This window comes from Sapajus apella, unplaced genomic scaffold (assembly GCF_009761245.1).
Source record: "Sapajus apella isolate SASKATOON/1434 unplaced genomic scaffold, GSC_monkey_1.0 scaffold74, whole genome shotgun sequence".
In the NCBI taxonomy this organism is placed as follows: domain Eukaryota; kingdom Metazoa; phylum Chordata; class Mammalia; order Primates; family Cebidae; genus Sapajus; species Sapajus apella.
The window spans coordinates 4,983,792-5,004,139 of NW_022437014.1; the positions used below are offsets into that span (position 1 = coordinate 4,983,792).

The 20,348-nt window shown below is 49.5% G+C and overlaps 1 protein-coding gene across 5 annotated transcripts in view; it reads left to right on the forward strand.

The window, feature by feature from the left end:
• The window catches only part of SAMD4A (sterile alpha motif domain containing 4A), a 231,975-nt gene extending 211,840 nt beyond the window's left edge, over nucleotides 1–20,135 (forward strand). For 4 of the 5 annotated variants that reach the window (XM_032251116.1, XM_032251118.1, XM_032251117.1 and 1 more), the window contains 4 exons: nucleotides 803–1,004; nucleotides 2,277–2,403; nucleotides 10,746–10,829; nucleotides 15,755–20,135. In XM_032251116.1, coding sequence (XP_032107007.1) covers nucleotides 803–1,004; nucleotides 2,277–2,403; nucleotides 10,746–10,829; nucleotides 15,755–15,783 — 442 coding nt within the window. In that variant the 3' untranslated portion in view covers nucleotides 15,784–20,135. The remainder of the gene's footprint in view (nucleotides 1–802; nucleotides 1,005–2,276; nucleotides 2,404–10,745; nucleotides 10,830–15,754) is intronic. The other variant, XM_032251119.1, reaches the window with a different exon arrangement.
• Nucleotides 20,136–20,348: the final 213 nt, after the last annotated feature.

The following is a 20,348-nucleotide window of genomic DNA, read 5'->3' on the forward strand; positions in this document are numbered from 1 at the left end:
GTGTCCTCATCTGCAGCAACATGGGTTGGAGAAGATGCAGCAGCAAGTAAGGAGGCAGAGGAACCTGCTGGGCCTGTGTGCCAGTGCTGCCCCCTGCTGGCTGTGTAACCTGTGCACAAGGATTACTTCTCCAGCTAGAAAAGAGAATACCTACTTTATAGGGTTGTTGCAAGGATCGAAAAATAATGTCGAAGTCCCAGGAAGCTGCATGTGATATAACCTCTCAGATGTTAGCTGCCGTTTTAATTATGGCTGTTCGCTGGCACAGAGTTCCCTGTAGACCTCACAAGTGTTAAAATGTGAGCAGAGGCAGGGCACGGTGGTTCACGCCCATAATCCCAGCACTTTGGGAGGCTGAGGCAGGAGGATCACTTGAACTCAGGAGTTCAAGACCAGTATGGGCAACGTGGTTGACCCTGTCTCCAAAATGTAAAAATTTGTGGTCCCAGCTACTCAAGAGGCTGAGTTGGAGGATTGCTTGAGCCTGAAAAGCCGAGACCAGCCTGGGCAACATAGTGAGACTCCATCACTACCAAAAAAAAATTAACTGGGCATGGTGGTGCATGCCTGTAGTCTCAGCTACTCTGAAGGCTGAGGTGGGAGGATCACCTGAGCTCAGGAGGTCAAGGCTGCAGTGAGCTAAGATCTCATTGCTGCACTCCAGCCTGGGTGACAGAGTGAGACCCTGTCTCAAAAACAAAAGTGAGGAGACCCCCCAAGGCGCCAACCCACTGGAGGCCTGGGGCTTGAAAAGGGCTGAGTAATAACTGATGCTCCCTTTCTTCTCTCTTTGCTCTCACAGTCGAGGCTTCGGGCAGTCCAACTCCCTCCCGACAGCTGGCTCTGTGGGCGGCGGCATGGGGAGACGGAACCCACGCCAGTACCAGATCCCCTCTCGGAACGTCCCGTCCGCCCGCCTGGGCCTCTTGGGCACCAGTGGATTCGTCAGTTCCAACCAGCGCAACACCACAGCCGCCCCCACCATCATGAAACAAGGAAGACAGGTTTGTTCTGCTCCAGGGAAGGATGGCGGCCAAGCTCAAGGCCTGAGGCTGCAGACTTACCCCCAGGTGACCCCAGGGTGTGGAGAGAGGCCAAGGGGGACCATGCTGGGGGCAGTTGCTGCCATTTCTCACAGGTAACACCACTGTTTACATTGTTCTCTAGGAGACAAAGTAATCCCATAGCTGTGCTTAGGATGCCCAAAGGACCACTTTAACCTTGGGGACCCTCCACAAGAGAGCCTTTAGAAAGAAAAGCAAGACCTATTTCTTCTTTGCCCCATGCTTGACTTTCTACCTCCCAAATGTGGGTTGCAGAAGAGCCTGGGCACTTAGAGAGATTTCCTTGCCTTTTTATCCTTGGGAAAAACTCCCTAATCTTGGTCCCGGCTCTGGTGGAGCATCCACAGGACAAAGTCTGCGAGAGGATGCTGGGGGAGAGTTAACACATTCTCAGGCCACCCAGAGGTTCTTGCTGTACAGTTTACAGCTGACTTCTCTGGCCTGTGGCTCATACCTTTCTAGCCCCAGACCCCACCCCTGTCCAGTGCCTTCCTAATCCCCACCCACAGAGCTTCAAGAAGCGCGTGCCCACAGCTTCTCGAAGCTCTGTTGGTGGGGATAAGGATCGGAGGGACACAAGTAGGTCTGAGTTTCTGGGGTCTCAGGAGAAACTAAGGGATGACAGATCAGCTTAAAAACAGGAAAAGGGCTCCAGGCAAGGTGGGCAGGATTCACTCCCCAGGGTCCCAGAAAGCCCCATCTTCTGACCATCGTCCCCAGCCCCCAGATCAGTTCAAGACGACGTCACTGCTGGGACACACAAGCTGAGCTGTGCCAGCTCATTGCCAGCTGAGAGGTTCTTTTCTCTCTTCCTCGCTTTGGAGTACATTGTAAGAATCTCAAAAAAAATCAAATGAGGGCCTGAAATAGTTTGTGTTCTTCGTTGCATATATTTATAGAACTCCCCCATTTCCTAGAAAAGCGGCAGGCAAAAAGCAAAATCAACAAACGGGATCAAAAGAGTTTTAGAGATAGGGAGAGAGGTGTCCAGATGAAGCTGAGGCTTACAGCAAGGCCAGGGAAGAGAAATTACAGTGAATGGAGTCTAAACCCGCTATAAATATGCAGATGCTAGCGGTGGCCTACAAGCCCCTTTTCTAGAAGTTGGCAGAGTTCTCCTGGGATCTTTGCCTCCCAAATTCTTGCGGTGGGGTAGGGGGGGTGGGGAGGTGGTGGCTGGACTAACAAGTTCCCTTTTGCTTTTCTCACTAGAACCTGTGGTTTGCCAACCCCGGGGGCAGCAATAGCATGCCAAGCCGCACCCACAGCTCTGTCCAGAGGACCCGCTCGCTGCCCGTGCACACTTCCCCGCAGAACATGCTGATGTTCCAGCAGCCAGGTAGGGCCCGGCGCTTCGTCTCCCCTTGACACAGAGGGGAGGCTGGGATGCCAAAATAGATGCCCTGGCGAACACAGCCGGAAAGTGCTTAGCCTCGACTGTCACTGTGCATTCTTTGGAGCTTATAGAAGCCTTTCCTTTTTTAAACTGTGCCTTGCCAGCATGAATAGCGGCGGCTTGGCCGAGAGCCAGCACGTGGAGCCCCAGAGTTGGTTGCAATCTGATGGGGCTATTTTTGATACTAGTCATATTTCTAGATTGATTAAACCAGAGATAGCACAAGAGGGCTTTGGTGGTGGGGAGGTGGGAGGGCGCCTGTGTAGTGCGTGTGGAAAGGGAACGTGAGAGTGAGACCGCGAAAGAGAAAACTGTTGATGCTGAGACCTTCCCCCTGGTTTGGGCTTTTCTTGCAAAGTGATGACTGTCGCACCAGCCATCTTTACTTGGTTAAAGAGCAACTTGGCACACTTCAAGTCAATTTCAGCTTTCACCATGCTTCCTAAAACAGAGTGGTTGGAATTATGCACAGCTAAGGAACACTTAAAGCCTTTCTCTATGAAGGCAGTGATCTTGTAGACTCCAAGAGTAATACAGAGCCACACGGGCGTGTACTGCATCTATCTGGATAGATCCACCCCGACCCCCACTGCCCCAAGACAGGCAAACCCGAAATGTATTGTACCTGTAGGAAAACACCCTGGACAGTAGAAACGCTCTGTCCAATCAGTCCTGTCCATAGGAGTTTAAGGAAGGGAAGTGTCACTATGGCCTGGAATAGGCAAGGAAGCTTCTTGGAATTGGAGCTGAGCTTCAGAGCACAGCAGAGAGTGGAGAGAGGGAAGGCAGAATTACAAGCAGAAGGAATGCAGGGAGCAAGACTGCAAAGGAACAGAATGCCACAGCATGGCCCCAAAATGTCTGGCTGAGGTCTCAGAGAGTGGACCTAGGGAGCTGCGAAGATTATGGCCCATGGTGGGGGGCTTTGAATCCAAGGCTGAGGAGCTTGGCCTCTGGCCACTCTCCCCAGGGGGATTCCTCCATGTGGGGGATTCCGAGTGTAAGTCAAGCAGGAGTGTGCAGGGTGGGTGGAAGGGAGGAGGAGGAGAGGACCCACCTCGGGGAATGGCATGTCAGGGAGGGGAGTGGCAGCCACCCGGTGCAGAGGCCTGCTCACGTGACTTCTTGAATTCTAAAACTCCTATTTGCTCACTTTTGTTTTAAGCTCCTTTTCTCCATTTCTATACATGTGGCTATTTTTCTTCCTGGAAAGAAACACGATAAAATGTGGGGGTTGTAAAGGCTTTCCCCTGGGGTCCTTTCATCCCATCCTCTGTTTTCATGCAGAATCATGTACAACCCATTCCCAATCCAAGAGAATCGGGACAAGATTTGAAGAGGTCCTGGGCACAAGGAGATGTGTCACCTTGAATGGGTCTTTCACCCTGGCCTCGGTCCCAGGACTGCTGTCTCAGCAGCAGAGTGACCGCCCTCTTCAACACTTGATGCCTTTCTCAAGGCCTCCTTGATTTTTGCCTTCCTGCCACTCTTGTGAAAGTTCTCAGCCTTCCTCTCTGTTCTTACTGTTATCTTCCTGAGCTTTCCCCATCTTAATTGGGAAGACTAGGTCCCCACAGTCCCCTTCCTAAGAGCTGGGCTGTCCCTGAGCACTCTGGGTTTGCTGATAGGATCCTCCACCTATACCTTTGCTTCCTTCCACTGTTCCACAGCAGTACCAAGAGGCTGGCTTGTGCTCAGGGCAACTATGAGCCTAATACCATTTCCACTCTTCATACAAAGCCTCTTGTTCCCATGGTTAAAGAATCAAACAACTACAGAAGGGCCTGTGAACAAAAGTGACTGTCTCTCTCCCCGCCCCTTCCTAGCCCACAGGCACAACCCCTTATAGCAGTTTGTTTTCCGTTTTCTCCCCACGTAGTTACCTGCAAGTCTGTAAATAATATGCTTCGCAGGCCGGATGCGGTGGCTTACGCCTATAATCCCAGCACTTTGGGAGGCCAAGGCGAACAGATCACAAGGTCAGGGGTTCGAGACTAGCCTGGCCAATATGGTGAAACCCCATCACTACAAAAAATACAAAAATTAGCTGGGTGTGATGGCAGGTGCCTCAGTCCCAGCTGCTCAGGAGGCTAAGCCAGGAGAATTGCTTGAACCTGGGAGGTGGAGGCTGCAGTGAGCTGATATCACCCCACTCCAGCCTGGGTGACAGAGTGAGACTCTGTTTCATAATACTACTTATAATAATATGCTTCGCATACTGGACTTAGAACCCTGGAACCCTTCAGGTGTTGTTTTTTGTTTTTGTTTTGAGATGGAGTCTCACTCTGTCACCAGGTTGGAGTGCAGTGGCATGATCTCAGCACCATTGCAACCTCTGCCTCCTGGGTTCAAGCGATTCTCCTGCCTCAGCCTCCCAAGTAGCTGGGACTGTAGGTGCGCGCCACCACACCCGGCTAATTTTTGTATTTTTAGTAGAGACCGGGTTTCACCATGTTGGCCAGGATAGTCTCAATCTCTTGACCTCGTGATCTCTTAATCTCTAGAGGATTACAAACCCACTTCCAGCAAGGCCTTAAAGAGCCTCACACAGCATTTTTAATAGCAGCCAAAGCACAGGGAAAAGCCCACTCTAAATTTCCTAGTTGCAAATAAACCACTGAGCGCTCTACAGGAGTCACTCCTAAGCCCTGCGCCGCACACTCAGCACCATGCTGGGTGGCTCTTCCAGGATGTGCCTACAGGGCAAGGCAGGGCCTGGCCAGGACCTGTGATCCCTTACTGAAGGGAAGGAGGCTGCAGAAGGTCCCTGTTTAAGGGCACGGGGTTGCGGTTCCTCAGCCCTTGCCAAGGGTTCCAGCTGCATCCCCTGCCCTTTGCAATCAAAGGCTGGTTGTCAAGACCACGGGTCACTGCAGTGATTTTTCCTTCCTCCCAAGGAGGCAGCCTGCTACCTAGGAACAACGCCTCTAACCTTGAAGCGGGTCCGACTGAAAGCTCATCCTAGAGTCAGGGTCCTCATCCTTGAGTCGGAGCCTCTTCTGCAGGGGGCCTTTCCATACGAAACCGCACAATCTCGTTCACTATGGAGACTTTGGGGCTTGTGGTCAGGCGTTAAAACTAGACGATAAATATCATGTCAGGACAGCAAACATCAGGAAGTCAGAAAGTGGCTTTCATCTTTACACAAACAGGAGTAAAAATGAAATCGAGATGTGTAGCCAACCCCAAAAGTAAATACTCAGAAAACTGTTATTATATGATGTTTTCCTCCTGGCTGTTAGATGTCATCAGAGAATCCATTGTAAACTGGGCAAATCTTAAAGACTACAATGCATTTGAAGGATGCTTTGATTCTGTAAACCTAAAATAACTCTACTGATGGGAGACTTTAAATCTCCCATACAGAGAAGACAGAGGACTAGAACCCAGCTCCAAACTGAGGATCGATTCATCAGTTGCCTTGCTCGGGCTTACAGGACTCTCCCCTCGTTCCTAGTTCTACACAATTCATGGGCACTTTGAGGTTCCTCAGGAGTGGTGGTTCGTGTTATTCCCACATGGACAAGCTTTATTTTTTTTTTTCTTTTTTGAGACAGAGTCTTACTCTGTTGCCTGGGCTGGAGTGCAGTGGCACAATCTCAGCTCACTGCAACCTCCACCTCCACATGGACAAGTTTTAGCTCTTTCCTGGGACCAGCCAGGAGAGCCTTCAGGTGACAATGAATAAGAAACACTGCGAGGTGTAACACACTCACCAGGAAGGTGACGTGAACTCGAGACGAGTGTGGCGCCTGTGAGAACGATCGCGCTTCTCATGGAGGCAGGGTGTTTTCCCAACTCGGTAACTGGTTTGGAAGTTGCTTAGAGAGGAATCCTTTATTTTGGAAGCAACGAATTTCTACTGCCCCGGGCTCAGTTGTCCTTGGGATCCAGTCGGAGAGGATCTTGCAGTGGCTCTGGCTCAATAGTAGGAGATCATGAAGGTTCTTTACCCCCCTGGAGGGCCTAACAGAAAAGGGCAGGGAACTGCACAGCAGGCTTCAAAGGAAAACCTTCAGAAGGGCAGGTTGCACAGCCTTCTGGAAATCTCATCCTTCTCTTGCCCGTAGTCACTTGCAAACTACCCTTGGTAATGAACCACCTGGATGTGAGCTGGGTACAGTGGCGCCTCACATGGCAGCATTTCATGGTGTGACTTACCTGTCCACCACAGCAAACTTCCCCTAAGTACCAGCTCACAGTCAGGATTCTTCCACCATAAGAACACTGCATATACCTGGGAGCACAGTGCTCTAGGCTGTCATTGTTCATTTCCATCCAGAGAACTGCCTTTAGAAAGAAGAGAGAGAGAGTTATTGGTGCACTGGGTCCATTAGGGAGTGGGAGGGACTGCCATGCAGAGGCAGACACCAGAACAGACAGTACTGGATCAATATTTCCTCCATGTCTCTTCCTAAGCCAAGGCAGACTTCCCTGCTCAGGACTGGCAGACAGCGGGTAGGGAGACTGATGAGTCAATCAATTCTGTCATAGCCAAGAACCCAGCTGGGCCCATGGCCCCTTCCTCTGAGCAGCAACTTGAGGCAAGATGGTACAATGTTATCTTAGACCACGTGTACCCATCACTTTTTGTGAACGCACTGGTCCCAGAGCACCTCCACAGGCACTGACCTTCTGCAGGCTCAGGAATGTTAGGAGGCCACCAGCGGAGAGGGGCGTGCCCACAGCCACCTCAGGGGTCTGCGATCCTCAGCTTCCCTGCCTAGGCCATCTCTTTCCCTTTTGTTACCATGCTCCCCGTTTCTTCTGAGCACCCCCTCCCCGCTTGCCGTCTTTACTCATCTCATCACAGCAGTACATGCACACTTCTCTGTCCCTTTTTGTCTTCCCTGCTTTCTCTGCTCCTGTCAACCCTGCTCCCCGGTGACCCAGACTCCACGCCTGTCTAGTTATCCAAAAGAGCTGCCTCAGCTGTCATTGGCAAAATGGGAATCTATAGATTTTTCCTGGAATGCTCCAGCCTGTTTCTTATTGTAAAGTCCTGAAGAAATTGGCTCCTTACCCTCAATGCCTTGGAGAAAGAGCACTGCAGAATTGCACCATGGGTGCCACGCATGCGACACCCAGCGGGGACGGATGGTCACCGCCAAGGACAAGCCCTGTGGACTCCTCAGGTGGACGCTGTAGCAACACCTCTTCAGGGATGGGTAGCATTCTCTTCCAGAATCTTCTTGACCCTGGGCCTGAGCACAGGACTACCCCGTACATGTGGGACTTCTGGAAAGATACAAAGTCTCAAGTCAGCCTTGACCTTGGTTATCCTTACTGAATACTGGAATGGTGAAGAAAGGAAGAATTCCCAGTCTTCAGAGATGTCATCTGAGCTGAAGAAACATGCCTCCTTTGGGCAAGAGCAGAGGAGGCTCCATTCCAGAGGGGTCTTTCCATTTGCCTGCCCTTCCTGAGGACTCGCACTCCATCTGCCTGGTCTCAGATAGATGAGATGAACCTTCAGGATTAACAGGAGCCACAGCAAGGGCTGGCCTGGTGGTTTATGTGAGTCTGTGGGGCAAGAGCTGCCTGAATGCCCATCTGGGACACCAAGCCCCATGCAGCTGAGGGTTCCTAGCCTGAGATGGAAGCTGTTTTCCACCCAACTGGTCTGTCTTATATTTGCAGCGAGATGCCATGGATCTGTTTTTATCAAATACACAATTAAAAAGTCACACTATTAGGAAACTCTGCAGTGTGAACATATGGGCTTCTCCCAAGACTTAGAATTTTTCAGAGCCACTCAGAGCGGTGGGGGTCACGGCTCCCCAGTGCATAGAAGGAAAGAGCTGGGGAGGAGAAGCAAACACCCCCACTTCCCACCTAAAAGAGCAGCCACGAAGGTTTGGGGATTCTGGAGCGGAGAGCCCTGCATTTCTCAGCCCCCTTTTTGGAACACGCAATCCCAGGCTTGGAAAATGGCATTTTGCTGCGTGTTGGCAAGAAATCCTGCAGCTGAAACACTTCTCTCCAAATGTCGAGCATCTTTATTTATCCAAATCTCTCCACAGTGTTTGTTTAAAGGGGAGCGCTGGAGAGTAAACTAAATCTTACAATGAGCATATGGATGGCTATAATTGCTGAGGTTTGTTTTTTTTCATATTTGCTAACTCGCTATATATAAAATTGTGTTTCTATTTTATAGATTTCACACCCTGAAGACTGCTAATTTTTGCATGCATATGATTTTCACATGAATGGATGAAAATACTAAATCTCTTCCCCCTGGAATTGTCTAATTGCCCCGACCCTACTCTAACGGCAACTAGTGCGTGGGGGCGGTACAGATGCCTGCCATTCTCTGTGGCACCCCACTTGCCTGGAAGCTCGGTCGGCCTCCGTCTGCTCACGAATTGGCGCGGCTGCCTTCCGAACCTATCGATGCCGGAACGTGGGTCAGGAAGAACACACTCAGCTCCCGGGTGCTTTCCATAGCATTCCATTTTGCCAGCCTTCTCTTTGAGATTTTTAAACAATGGAAGCAACATCTGCCTCTGAGTGAGCTGACAATGGGAAACATACATTGCAAAGATGATCTTAATGCACAGCAAATCAAGGAAAACAAGACTTTGGTTTAACCATTGGTTTCAGCTTCCTGTCCCACCAAGTCACCATCCTCATCCCACTTCTCTCCGGCCCCATGTGCTCCCTTGGTGGAGACATGAGGGGGCAGGGCAGTGGCCTCTGGTGGGACCCCGGGATGCTTTCCCTGCTTCACAAGTAGCAGAGCTGAGGCCCTCAGCAGGGAACAGCTTCCCAGGCTCACAGAGGAAGGTGGTGGCAACAGGGAGACTTCTCGGTCACTTGGAGCACACCCCGCTGTGGACACCCCCTCTGGGACTTTTTTCTCCATCTCCCGATAGGATTTTGAAATTATTTTCCAACGAGCGTCACAAGTAAAAGGTTTTTTAAAAAAAAAAAAAAAAAAAAAAAAAAGGATTTCACAACTCTTAGCTGTCAGTTACCTTCTACCTCTTGCTCGTTTCTTCGCTGGGTAGGCATGTATGAGGTGCAGGGCCAGGGATGGACGCTGCGGGAGACTCAGGAGACAGGGCGGCAGCCTCACTGTCCACAAGGCGCTTCCAGCTAGTTAAGGACATTCAGGGGTGCCACCGGATGAGGCCTGCGGAGGTGCCGACAGCGAGGGCTCCAGCAGGTGAGAGGAGGGGGCTCCCAGGGGCTGCCTCCTGCTCATGAGAGACGATAACTGGAACCTGCAGAGAGAGAGGAGTTCCTGGAAGTAGAGGGAGGATTGTGGTGAGAGTGTGTACAGCACTGTTGGGCAGTGATCACCCATCCCCTACTGCCTGCAGAGTGGGCATCTCAGCCCTTGGTTCTAGAGCCCCTTGAGGCTGACGGCATTGCAGTCCCCTGCAGTTGCTGTGGCAGGCAGCAGAGCCCCGGCTCTGGAGTCAGAGAAGGCCTCGTCCCAGCTCTGTGTTCATTAGCTAACCTTGATGTGTGACTTCGCCTCTCTGAACCCCACTTGGGAAATGAGCTTGTGGGGCAGATTAAGGAGCCTGCACACCGAAGAGCTCCCCCTAACCACATGGTCTCACACTCAGAAGAGGTACGCGCCATGCCCTGGTTTTCCTCCCTGCTCCAGATGCGTGCCAGGCCCTGCTCCAGGCATGGGGGCAGAGCTGAGTTCTGCTCCAATGAGGTGAGCACTCAGTGGGTCAGGGGAGGGGACAGTAGAAAGTGAATACACATAGCAAATATGACAGCTGTAGGCAGGAGCTATGGAGCAAAATAAAGCAGGGGAAAGGGACAGTGTGGGCGCACGGGACACGACTCACACGGTAAACAGAGTCCTTTCTGAGGAGACAATATAGCCAGAAACGTGAAGGCAGAGAGAGCCATGGAAACCACCCTAGGGAACAGCAGTGCAAAGGGCCTGGGGCAGAACAGAGGAAGGAGAGCACTGTATAAGGGCACAGAGATAACAGGCCCATGTGGAGACTTGTGGGCCATGGCAGGAGGCTGGCTGTTACTCTGTTGGAGCAGAGGCGGCACACACTGGGACCATGACCAGCTATTTTTAGTCTCCGTTTTGTTCCACATTCCCAAGTTCACAGTGGCTTGTGTCTAACAGACCTTAGGGGTTGGCTGAGCCTGAGTGGAGCCCCTTCCATGCCAGCGCTGATGTCCCCAAGTCCTCCCAGGCAGGCACACCAGACCCTTGTCCTGCAGATGGAACCAGGCGGCACCCTGCTTATCTCCTCCTTGTCCTTAGAATCCCTGTCACCAACATAACCCTTTATTCCCCACAGAATTCCAGCTTCCCGTGACCGAACCTGATATCAACAACAGGCTAGAGTCGTTGTGCCTCAGTATGACCGAACATGCCCTGGGAGGTGAGTGTCTTCTTCCTGCATGTCCCCATGTCCCTGTTCCCACGTGCCTGGGAGAACTTCTAGCCATCTGCAGTCTACGCCATGGCAGGACCTCAGGAGAATGGGGGGAGGACAAGCAGGGGCAGGAAGGGGACAGGGAGAGAGTGGCCTTAGGGCACTGTTGGACCCTTTTCCAGTGACACCAGGCCAAGCAGCCAGTGCCCTGTTTCTCCTCCTTTTCTGGGAGGTGAGTCGGGGACCTGGAGATCAAAGCTGTCCCTCTGTCCCCAGAAGCTCCACCTCCCAGTGCACACGGGAATCACACCATAGCTGTTGTCCCAGCCAAGTGCCAAGCCTGGAGGAGTCAGGAACCCGAGACATGGCTTGTAGTGGGAATATCCCCACAACATTGGATGCTTCCCTTCCCGGCACTAGATCCCCCAGCCTGGTCCAAGCATATCCCAGCTTGCCCTAAAAATAGAATTTTTGAAACCAAAACCCCAGCTTGTTTGTATATCTCCTGGTTGCAAACAGCTTTCGTGACACCTGGAGCCCGAAGCAGGCTGAGGTGTCCTTTCCTGTGTGACAGGGACAGGTCAAGCTGGAGGCGCCTGCACATCTACAGCCCAAGCCAGGAAAGGGGGCTATGCTGTACAGGGCTGAGTCCCACCAGCAGCTCACGGAGGCAGCTGTGCTCCCCCATCTGTTTGATTGGAAGCCATGCTTGGTCACAGCAGCCCTGGGAGGCCTTCAGCTCCCTCCTGGTACTAAACAGGCACCTTTCTCTGGGTCTAGATATTTGGGATGCTTGGCAGGCAGAGGAGAGGAAAAGAGGTGTCTGCTGTCTCCTGCCAGCTTCCTGGGAGGCTCTGTGCCACAGAGACACAGAGAGGCCTCCCGTGAGCCTTTCTAATAGCCCGATCCAGTCTAGACACACCTACCCACCCACCCAGAGAAGGGCTGTCTGCACACCTAGAGCCAAGATGTGCACTGCCTGACCATGGTGGGGAAAAGACTGCCATCTGCTGCGCTTCAGAGAGCCTTGTCCTCCAGACCTAAGGTTGTTAGAATCTTAGTCTCTGCAAACACAATCTTATCCTGAAACCAAATGTGAAATTGATCAATGCTCTGCATGGAGCAGAGTGGCGGGCCGGGACTACACCCACCTGAGCTCAGTACCAGGAGGAGGCTGAAGGCCTTCCCGGGCCTCTGTGGCATCACAGGGCTTCAGCCCAAACAGATGGTGGAATGCACAACCCCTTCTGTGACTTCCCGCTGGGGCTCTATAAAGAGCCCCATTTGCAAACCTCTGCTCCCTACCTTGGCCATTCAGATCTCAGGAACATCACTGCGCCATCCTGGTACCTCTGGCAGGAGGTGCCACCAGCTCCTCTTCACCTCATAGAGGAGACTGGGTCAGCAGGCCCCTAATGAGTAATGGGAAACAACTCAAATGTCCACCAATGGATGGATATGTCTCAACAAAATGCAGTATAGCCATACAGTGAAATGGCATTCAGCCTTTAAAAAGCAAAGACATGGCCAGGTGCGGTGAGTCACACCTGTAAGCCCAGCACTTTGGGAGGCCGAGGCAGGCGGATCACCTGAGGTCAGGAATTCAAGAGCAGCCTGGCCAACACAGTAAAACCCCATCTCTACTAAAAATACAAAATTAGCCAGGTATGGTGGTACACACCTGTAGTCCCAGCTACTTGGGAGGCTGAGGCAGGAGAATCGCTTGAACCCAGGAGGTGGAGGTTACAGTGAGCTGAGATCACACCACTGCACTCCAGCCTGGGCGACAGAGTGAGACTCCATCTCAAAAAAAAAAAAAAAAAAAAAAAAAAAACCAAAGACGTACCAATCCATGCAATGCCGTGGATGAATCTTGACATGATGCTGAGTGAAACAAGCCAGGCATGAAAGACCACAAAGCGTCTGATTCCATTTATGTGAGATGTCCAGGATACACTAATCTACTGGGACAGCAAGTAGATGAGTGGCTGCCAGGGGTTGAAGGGAGGAGGATGAAAATATTCTGCAATTAGATAGTGGGGAGGGTTGCACAGCTCGCAAATACACTAAAAACGACTGAATTGTATACTTTCAAAGGGTGAAATTTATGATATGCAAATATTTCAATGAAAACAAGTAATGAGAGTCTTCCTGGGGCCAGAGTTAGGATGGCAGCTAGTGAGTGAGTCCCCTGACCTGGCACCTGCCAGAGCTCCCACACAGGGAGGAAACCCCCGTGCTTCCCTGCTCTACAGTGGCCAGCTGGGCGGGGGGCTGACTCGGTCTTTCACTGCTTTTGACAGGAGAAAAAGGAGAACTGACCTTTTCCCCCAGGGCCTGATACATCTCAGACAATTGGCATTTTGGAGGCCCATATCAAACTGCTAAGTACCAATATTATCATTAGTAGCAAGAATGCCAAATGCTCTTTATTAAAGGAAGGTTTTCATTGAAGAGACTTCATTTTTTCAGTCTGTTCTATTTTACAGAAAACCTCTCTGAACTGATGGGCTTTTTGCTAATGTTTTCATCTTGTTAATCTCCTAAGCCTTTTTATTGCTGTGTTTTTTCCCAATAATCCCCTCTGGTGGGAAGCCACGTAAGCAGTTTCCTGAGCAGAGAATGCAAATTAAGTTCAGGGTGGCCTAGTTGGGCACAGTGGCAGTGTGCCCTCCCAATATGACAGAGTCTCTCTGCTGGCCGACCCCTTCCAGGTGCCAGGAAAGATGACCTTGCTGGGGACAGAATGCCAATGAATTAAGTCATTTTATGGGAAGAGGAATGGGCAGGGAGAGGAAAGCACAGTAAAAGAGGTTCTGGCCAGGCACAGTGGCTCATGCCTATAATCCCAGCACATTGGGAGGCTGAGGAGGGCAGATCACTTGAGGTCGGGAGTTCAAGACTAGCCTGGACAACATGGTGAAACCCCATCTCTACTAAAACTACAAAAATTAGCTGGGCATGGTGGCAGGTACCTATTATCCCAGCTACTCTGGAGGCTGAGGCACAAGAATCACTTGAACCTGGGAGGTGGGGGTTGCAATGAGCCGAGATCTTGCCACTGCACTCCAGCCTGGGCAACAGGGCAAAACTCTATCTCAAAAAAAAAAAAAGAAAAAAAAAGGTTCTGACACTTGTGACTCAGGGATGGAAGAAGAGAGGTCTACATCTTCCTCCCGCAAGACAGGGATGGAAGAAGAGAGGCTGACGTTTAGGATAGGTGATCTGACACACTCAGGGACCATTGCTTCCTTTCTCAGAAATCTCCCCTGAAATCATACAGAATTTATACACAAGTACGCCAGGTCTCTTTGGACTACTTCTTGCAACTGCATGTAAACCTACAGTTATCTCAGAAGTTTCAACTAAAGAAGCGTTTCTCCTCCAAGGCCCTGCTGGCAGAGTTGCCATCCTGGCACCACCCACAGGAGGCCGGGAACCCCCTGCGGCGGCCTCAGCACCCCCCTCTGTCACTGTGTCCTCCAGCCTTCCCTGGAACATACTGCAGCTCTCGTCTCACACCTGCATTCTGCCAAGCAAACAGAGATGCTGCATCTGGTGGACCAGTTCTATGATATTGGGGCTTGCGCTGGGACACCAGAAAGGCAGGGAGGCACCCCGCCTCCCTCCCTGTCTCACCCACATTTCGTGGTCACTGAATGCAGTTATTACTACCGACTGTGGTGGCTAATCCATGCCACTCTGCTCACTGGAAAAGACCCTTGTCGGTTCTGGCACAGACCATTATAGGGCCCTCTTAACTGGTCCACCTGCCACCAGCCTTATCCTGCCTCAGGTTATCTGATGCAGCTGTCAGAGAAACCATTCTAAAATTAAATCTGATTACTGCTTATAATCCCCCAATTATCTACCTCTAAACTCTTGTTCATGGTAGGTAAGACCCTTATGGTCTGCTCCCAGGGACCCTCCTAGAACCTACGTGTAACCAGACAGCCAAAAAGGTTCCCCGCAGCCGTCTGCTCCCCTCTCTTACTCATGGCCTTGCTCCTCTGATGGGCATATCCCCTGCCTTCTGTGTAACCCGGGTTTTCTACTTCTCCAAAATGTAGACTTGGCAGATTCTGGGTGGCCTCAGCACTCTTCCACCTCCATGAGACTGTTCAGTTCTAAGTGTCCACAACACCTACCTCGGACATCTCTGCCTTTGATCAGATTCTCGAGACAGAGAATCAGATTTGTGTGGGCCAGATGTATCCATCCCTCTGGTCTGCTCGGCTGTGGACAGGGTCACAGCTGCCTTGTCCCCAGTCTCTCATCAAGGACATGGGGTGAGAAGGAGAGGCTGCCAAAGAAAGGGATGTGAGCTACACAGGTCCACCTGCATGTCTGTTGCAGCCCCTGCCTGGCTCTTCGACACCATCTCCTCCACTCCGTTCCCCATCCTTCATCCTAAACCTCCAATGCACCTCAGCCTCATCACTCGATGACCTATCATCCCGCCTCTGCATGCACCACATGCCATCCTCACCCCCCTCCTCTCCTGCCAGCACCAGCTACAGAAGTCATTTTGTATCTCTGTGAAACTGTCCTTGACTTCCAAGGCCAACTGGGCAGCCATCACTCCTTCCTGCATATCCCTGCTATCTCGGTACATATTCCATTATTGCAATGATCACATATAGCATTATTGTCTGCCCACATGTCTGTGTCTACCCTCACACATAAGTACTTAGAAAGCGAGGATTACATATTTTCATCTTGATTCTCAGGTTTCACTATGGCTCCTGGCAAAAATAGCTATTCCCCAGATACCGAGTAGGTGGGTATATGAATGAATGAACATGCGAACCTAGGAGCCCTTATCTGTCCTCAGAGACTGGGAGGCCCATCATGCATGCTGCTGGCATAGGTGGGCACGAACAGGATTGTTTTTCTCAGCTGTGCCCATTGTTTGCTGCTTTCTCTCCCAGACGGGGTTGACCGGACCTCCACAATCTAGAAGCTGAAGATGAGAGTGACCACGCTGGCCATGAAATCGACTGCTGCGGGTCCAGTGTCAGCCATCTTCAGGGCTGCACAGAATCTTCCAAGATACTCTGCAGCCTTTTTTCCCCTGGTCCCTCTCCCGTTTTGATTTTGTGAGAGCGTAGGTCATCCTCGTAAACATATCAGTAGACCTGGGGTTGGTTCTTTTGTCATTTGTTTCTGTCCTGGGATGGTTTGGTGTGTGGGGCTGGGGAGGGGTCTCTAGGGAATTCTGAGACTGGGAGGGGGGTGGAGGGAATGCAGGTAGCTCCCTGGATGGAAAGGGGGCAGGGGAAACAGTACTGCGATGAACGAGATAGGAGACGCACAACAGGCCGGCAGAAGCCCTGGCCCAGGGGAGGCTTCTCGGAAGGCCTGGCCTCACAGGCAGGCCACGGAAGGATATCGTGGGCACATGCACCCAAAGCAAGATAGTGGCTCACCTTTTATATCCAGTCCAATCCGGACTGGATGTCGCTGAGGCCCCTGCTAGAAACAGCCAGAAGAGAGGGCCCATGCCAACAGGGGAAAGAAGGAAGAAACTCCCTCCAGCAAACTTCAGCTAAACTTTGATTTGTGTATTGTTTACATAAGAATGTTAAAGGGTACATAATGTGTAAAGAGTTCGGATAGAACCTCTCTTCAGACTATGGTTTTTGTAACGGATCTGTTGTTGTTATGGATTCATTTTTTTCCTCTATTTTTATAAGAGCAGCAGAGTTGTCTTTTTAAAACGGCTGCCGAGCTCTGCTTCTTGGGAAGATGGACACAGTCACGTAGGCCTGAGCTGTCCGTCTTTCACCATTAGGTGGGAGGAGCGCATGGGTGGACTTGAAGGACACGGATGTGGCCGGAATGAGCACAGCATTGGGTGAGAGCACAAGGATGAAGGCATCATGTGATCAGTGATGGGTTTGCTCACAGGGCACCCAGAGATTCTCAGAGAATCCTGCAGCCTCTTTCTGTGCTGGATTTGCTTGTCACAGACAGGCCTCCCTCTCTTTCCGCCCCACCATGGGGCATCATCCTGTCATTCCCAGCCTTGCTCCACACACACACAGCTGGGTACAAGTCCCACTGGAGGAGAAAAGGCAAGGATGCACTTTTTTCCCCTTGTGAGAGGTTTGATACCCAGATAATGAGCTCAAAACCTTTATGTGGGGGTTGCTCGTAGGAACTCGAGCCTGGAGGCTGCATCCACTTCACCCGTCACTGCTGAGCAGGAGGAGGGGAGAAAAGCCCAGGAACAGTGTACAGAGAGTCGGTCAGCAAGTGCCAGAGAGCGCATGCAGGGAGATGTTTGGCCCACACGGGACAGCCCCACCATCCCCAGTGGGCACTAAAAGATGGAGGAAAGGTTGATTTCACGACGGAAATGACAGCACTATCCACACAATATGAATTAGGGATTTGCTGTGTTGGTTGATTTGTCCATCCACAGAGCAGAGAGGAAAAAACACTCGTTAACTTGGTGAGAGATTAAGAAACTGTGGTACCTACCCCAAAGTAATAGCTCTGTTTATGAAGGGCAAGAAAGGCTACGTTTCAGAATGTGCAGCAGTGGAGGGTATTAGAGGAAATCAAAGAGGAGTTGTGCTCCGCACTGGAAAATTGGGTTGTGTAAATGAAAGTATGAGTGCTCAGCCAGAGGCAAGATCAGGGAGATGGTACAAGTCCTGCTTATTAAGTGGATGAGTCGGGTGCCGTGTGTGTGTGTGTGAAGTCGGAGTTGAAATTTAAAAGATCAGACCATGGAAATCACTGCCCTCACTTTTTTTTTCAAAAGCTAATGAACTACATACAGTTCTAAAAGGCCTTAATGAAATCCGAACAATTTTCTTTTACTTTCAAGATCAAAAACATACACCCAATCCAGCCTTGGATGCCGCCACCAGGTTTTTGAAGTCCTTTTGAGTCTAAGAAGGTGAGAACAACGTAACCACAGAAAGCCTTTCATGAGCAGAGAAGGCTTGAATCCACAATTTCATGCGTCGAATTAAAAAATAAAGGTTCAGACCTCTCCTTGGGTGACTAAGTTCTAAAGATGCAAATCCATGTACAGAAAGAGATGGCATTTTTTAGTTGATTATTTTTAACCAAGTGCCATTAACATTCATCCCTTTTCTCAACAAGCTCGGTGTTACTTGGGGAATGTGTTGGGATGGTTGATCACATGTCAGGCAGGAAGAATAGGTCAAATGTTGAAGGCCAAAGGTAAGACCAGAGGGTTTGCGAATGTGAGTTTGTAGGATACTGAGAAAGCGAATGAAGAGGAGGAAAAACCGGGGTATTACACATGTCGCTGAGAGAGAAAAGCATTCGGATCTGCTGCAAAAACACGTATATCCATAAAGACTCATGTTATTCAGAAAACAGATTGTGAACACAATCACATTAGCATGAATCCTTTAAAAGGAAGAAGACCTTAAAGTATTTGCAAATCTGAATTTCTATTTATTCCTTCACTGAATATAGAAACAATGGTTATCTGATTATTAGAGATATTATTTTGGATATGTTACTTATTAACTTGCTATGGCTGGTAACCATGATAAAGTCTGTTATTAATAACAACATAATTCTTTTTTTAAAGAAGAAAAGCTTATTTTTCATTGACTGTGTATAGATTTATCTACTTAGTTGTGTTTTGCTATTAGTGTTTTAATTTTTTTTAAGTTGAGTGTTTGATAAATTTTAAGAGCCTGTCCCCACCTTGTTTTGAGTCCTGTGTTGACTACAGGTATACAGCTCAATTTAAAAATCCTAAAGCAAAAGAATTTTATTTATAAAAGAATCAAACAGTTGCATGCATAAGGCTGTGAAGTCAGATATTTAGTAATAAAAGCAGCAGTGCCTTTTTTTGTATTTACCCATTGACCCCCCCCCCAAATGCAACTGTTTTATATTGAGAAAATAGTAACAGTTTTAAAATCAAAGAGTAAAATCTATTTCACTACATGTTTCTCCCCCTTGTTCTGATTTAAGCAGTGTGTACTTGGCATCTCTACACTGTCCCAGGGACAGTGGTGTCCTACAATATTGTTATCATGTATGATGTTTTATTGGTGCTTTTTATTCATAGTGGTTTCTTACCAGAAAGAATAGGAAGAAACACATGAACTGTGTACAAGACACGAAACATTGCTGCTGATACGTTGTTGTTGTTTTTTTCACATGCTTTTGAGTTTTCACTTTTTAAACCAGAGCCAGCAAGCAAAATAGACATGGCTGGGTCTGCCCGTCGGGGCGGCTCTTTGCACCGAGCTCTCAAATCCTGTGTATTGAGGGTTCCTTTCTGGTACTCAGGATTGGAGCTACAGCTGGGCCCCCCTCTCTCCCATTCATTTGAAGAGACACTGAGGGAAACAAGGGTTTCTTTTGAGGTGTCCTTGGCTGCCTTTTATGGGATGGGAGCCTTCTCCGGGTCTTTTGTTCTTCTGCACCTCTTGTAGCTACTGCCGGTGCAAGGTTGTACATGTGGATTCCCCAGGAGCCTGGGCTAGGGGGCCAAGCTGGGCTGAATGCAAAGACATGCAACCAGAAGGCAGGCGAGGGGAGGAAAAGCAAGCCCCGTCTCATTGGTCCCCTGGAGATGTCTGTGGCAGTCAGCTCCAGCTTGGGCCTGGGGAAGCAGCCTGACCAAGGCGCTCGGGTGTGCCTGTTACAGGAAGAACCTGCAGAAGGATCATTTGCACATGGAGCTGTGATAACACTAATGTTGATTTTTTTTTTTTTTACAAGTCCTCAGAGATGTTTGCAAAGTGAGTTTTATTTTTTTGTAATTCCTTTATCTTTACTTAAAGGTGAATGTGTATTCCTCTGGGAGGAATAGGAAGAAAACAGGAATGTTAATGTCAAACAGAAGACTTCCTCCCTTATTAATATATAACCCTCATGTATTTATGCCTAATGTAAGCTGACTTTTAAAAAGCTTTCTTTCGTTGCATGCCCTGTGCAGGCATCTGTATTGTACATGCATGCCTTTCGTCCTGTTTTCCTGTATAAAGTTAGTGAACAAAGAAATATTTTTGCCTAGTTCATGTTGCCAAGCAATGCATATTTTTTAAATTTGTCATATATGGAAAGAGCATGTTTGTTACATGTAAAAGCTTTACTGATATACAGATATACTAATGTTTGAAGATGCTGTTCTTTGCAAGTGTACAGTTTTCAAATGTTGTTACCAGTGAAACACCCTTGTGGTTCAAACTTGCTACAATGTATTTATTATTCATTTCCTCCCATGTAACTAAGAATCATGGCTATATTTCATATCAACGTTATATTGAAAGTGAAGGGAAATGATTAATACAAGGTTTTGTAACACTGGTGTGTGTCTTTTTTTCTTTTTTTTTTTTTTCAACATACATGACTGAATAGAAAATAAGAACTGAGGCCTGGCACGGTGGCTCATCCCTGTAATCCCAACACTTTGGGAGGCCGAGGCAGGTTGGTAACTTGAGGTCAGAAGTTCGAGACCATCCTGGCCAACAAGGTGAAACCCCGTCTGTACTAAAAATACAAAAAAAATAGCAAGGC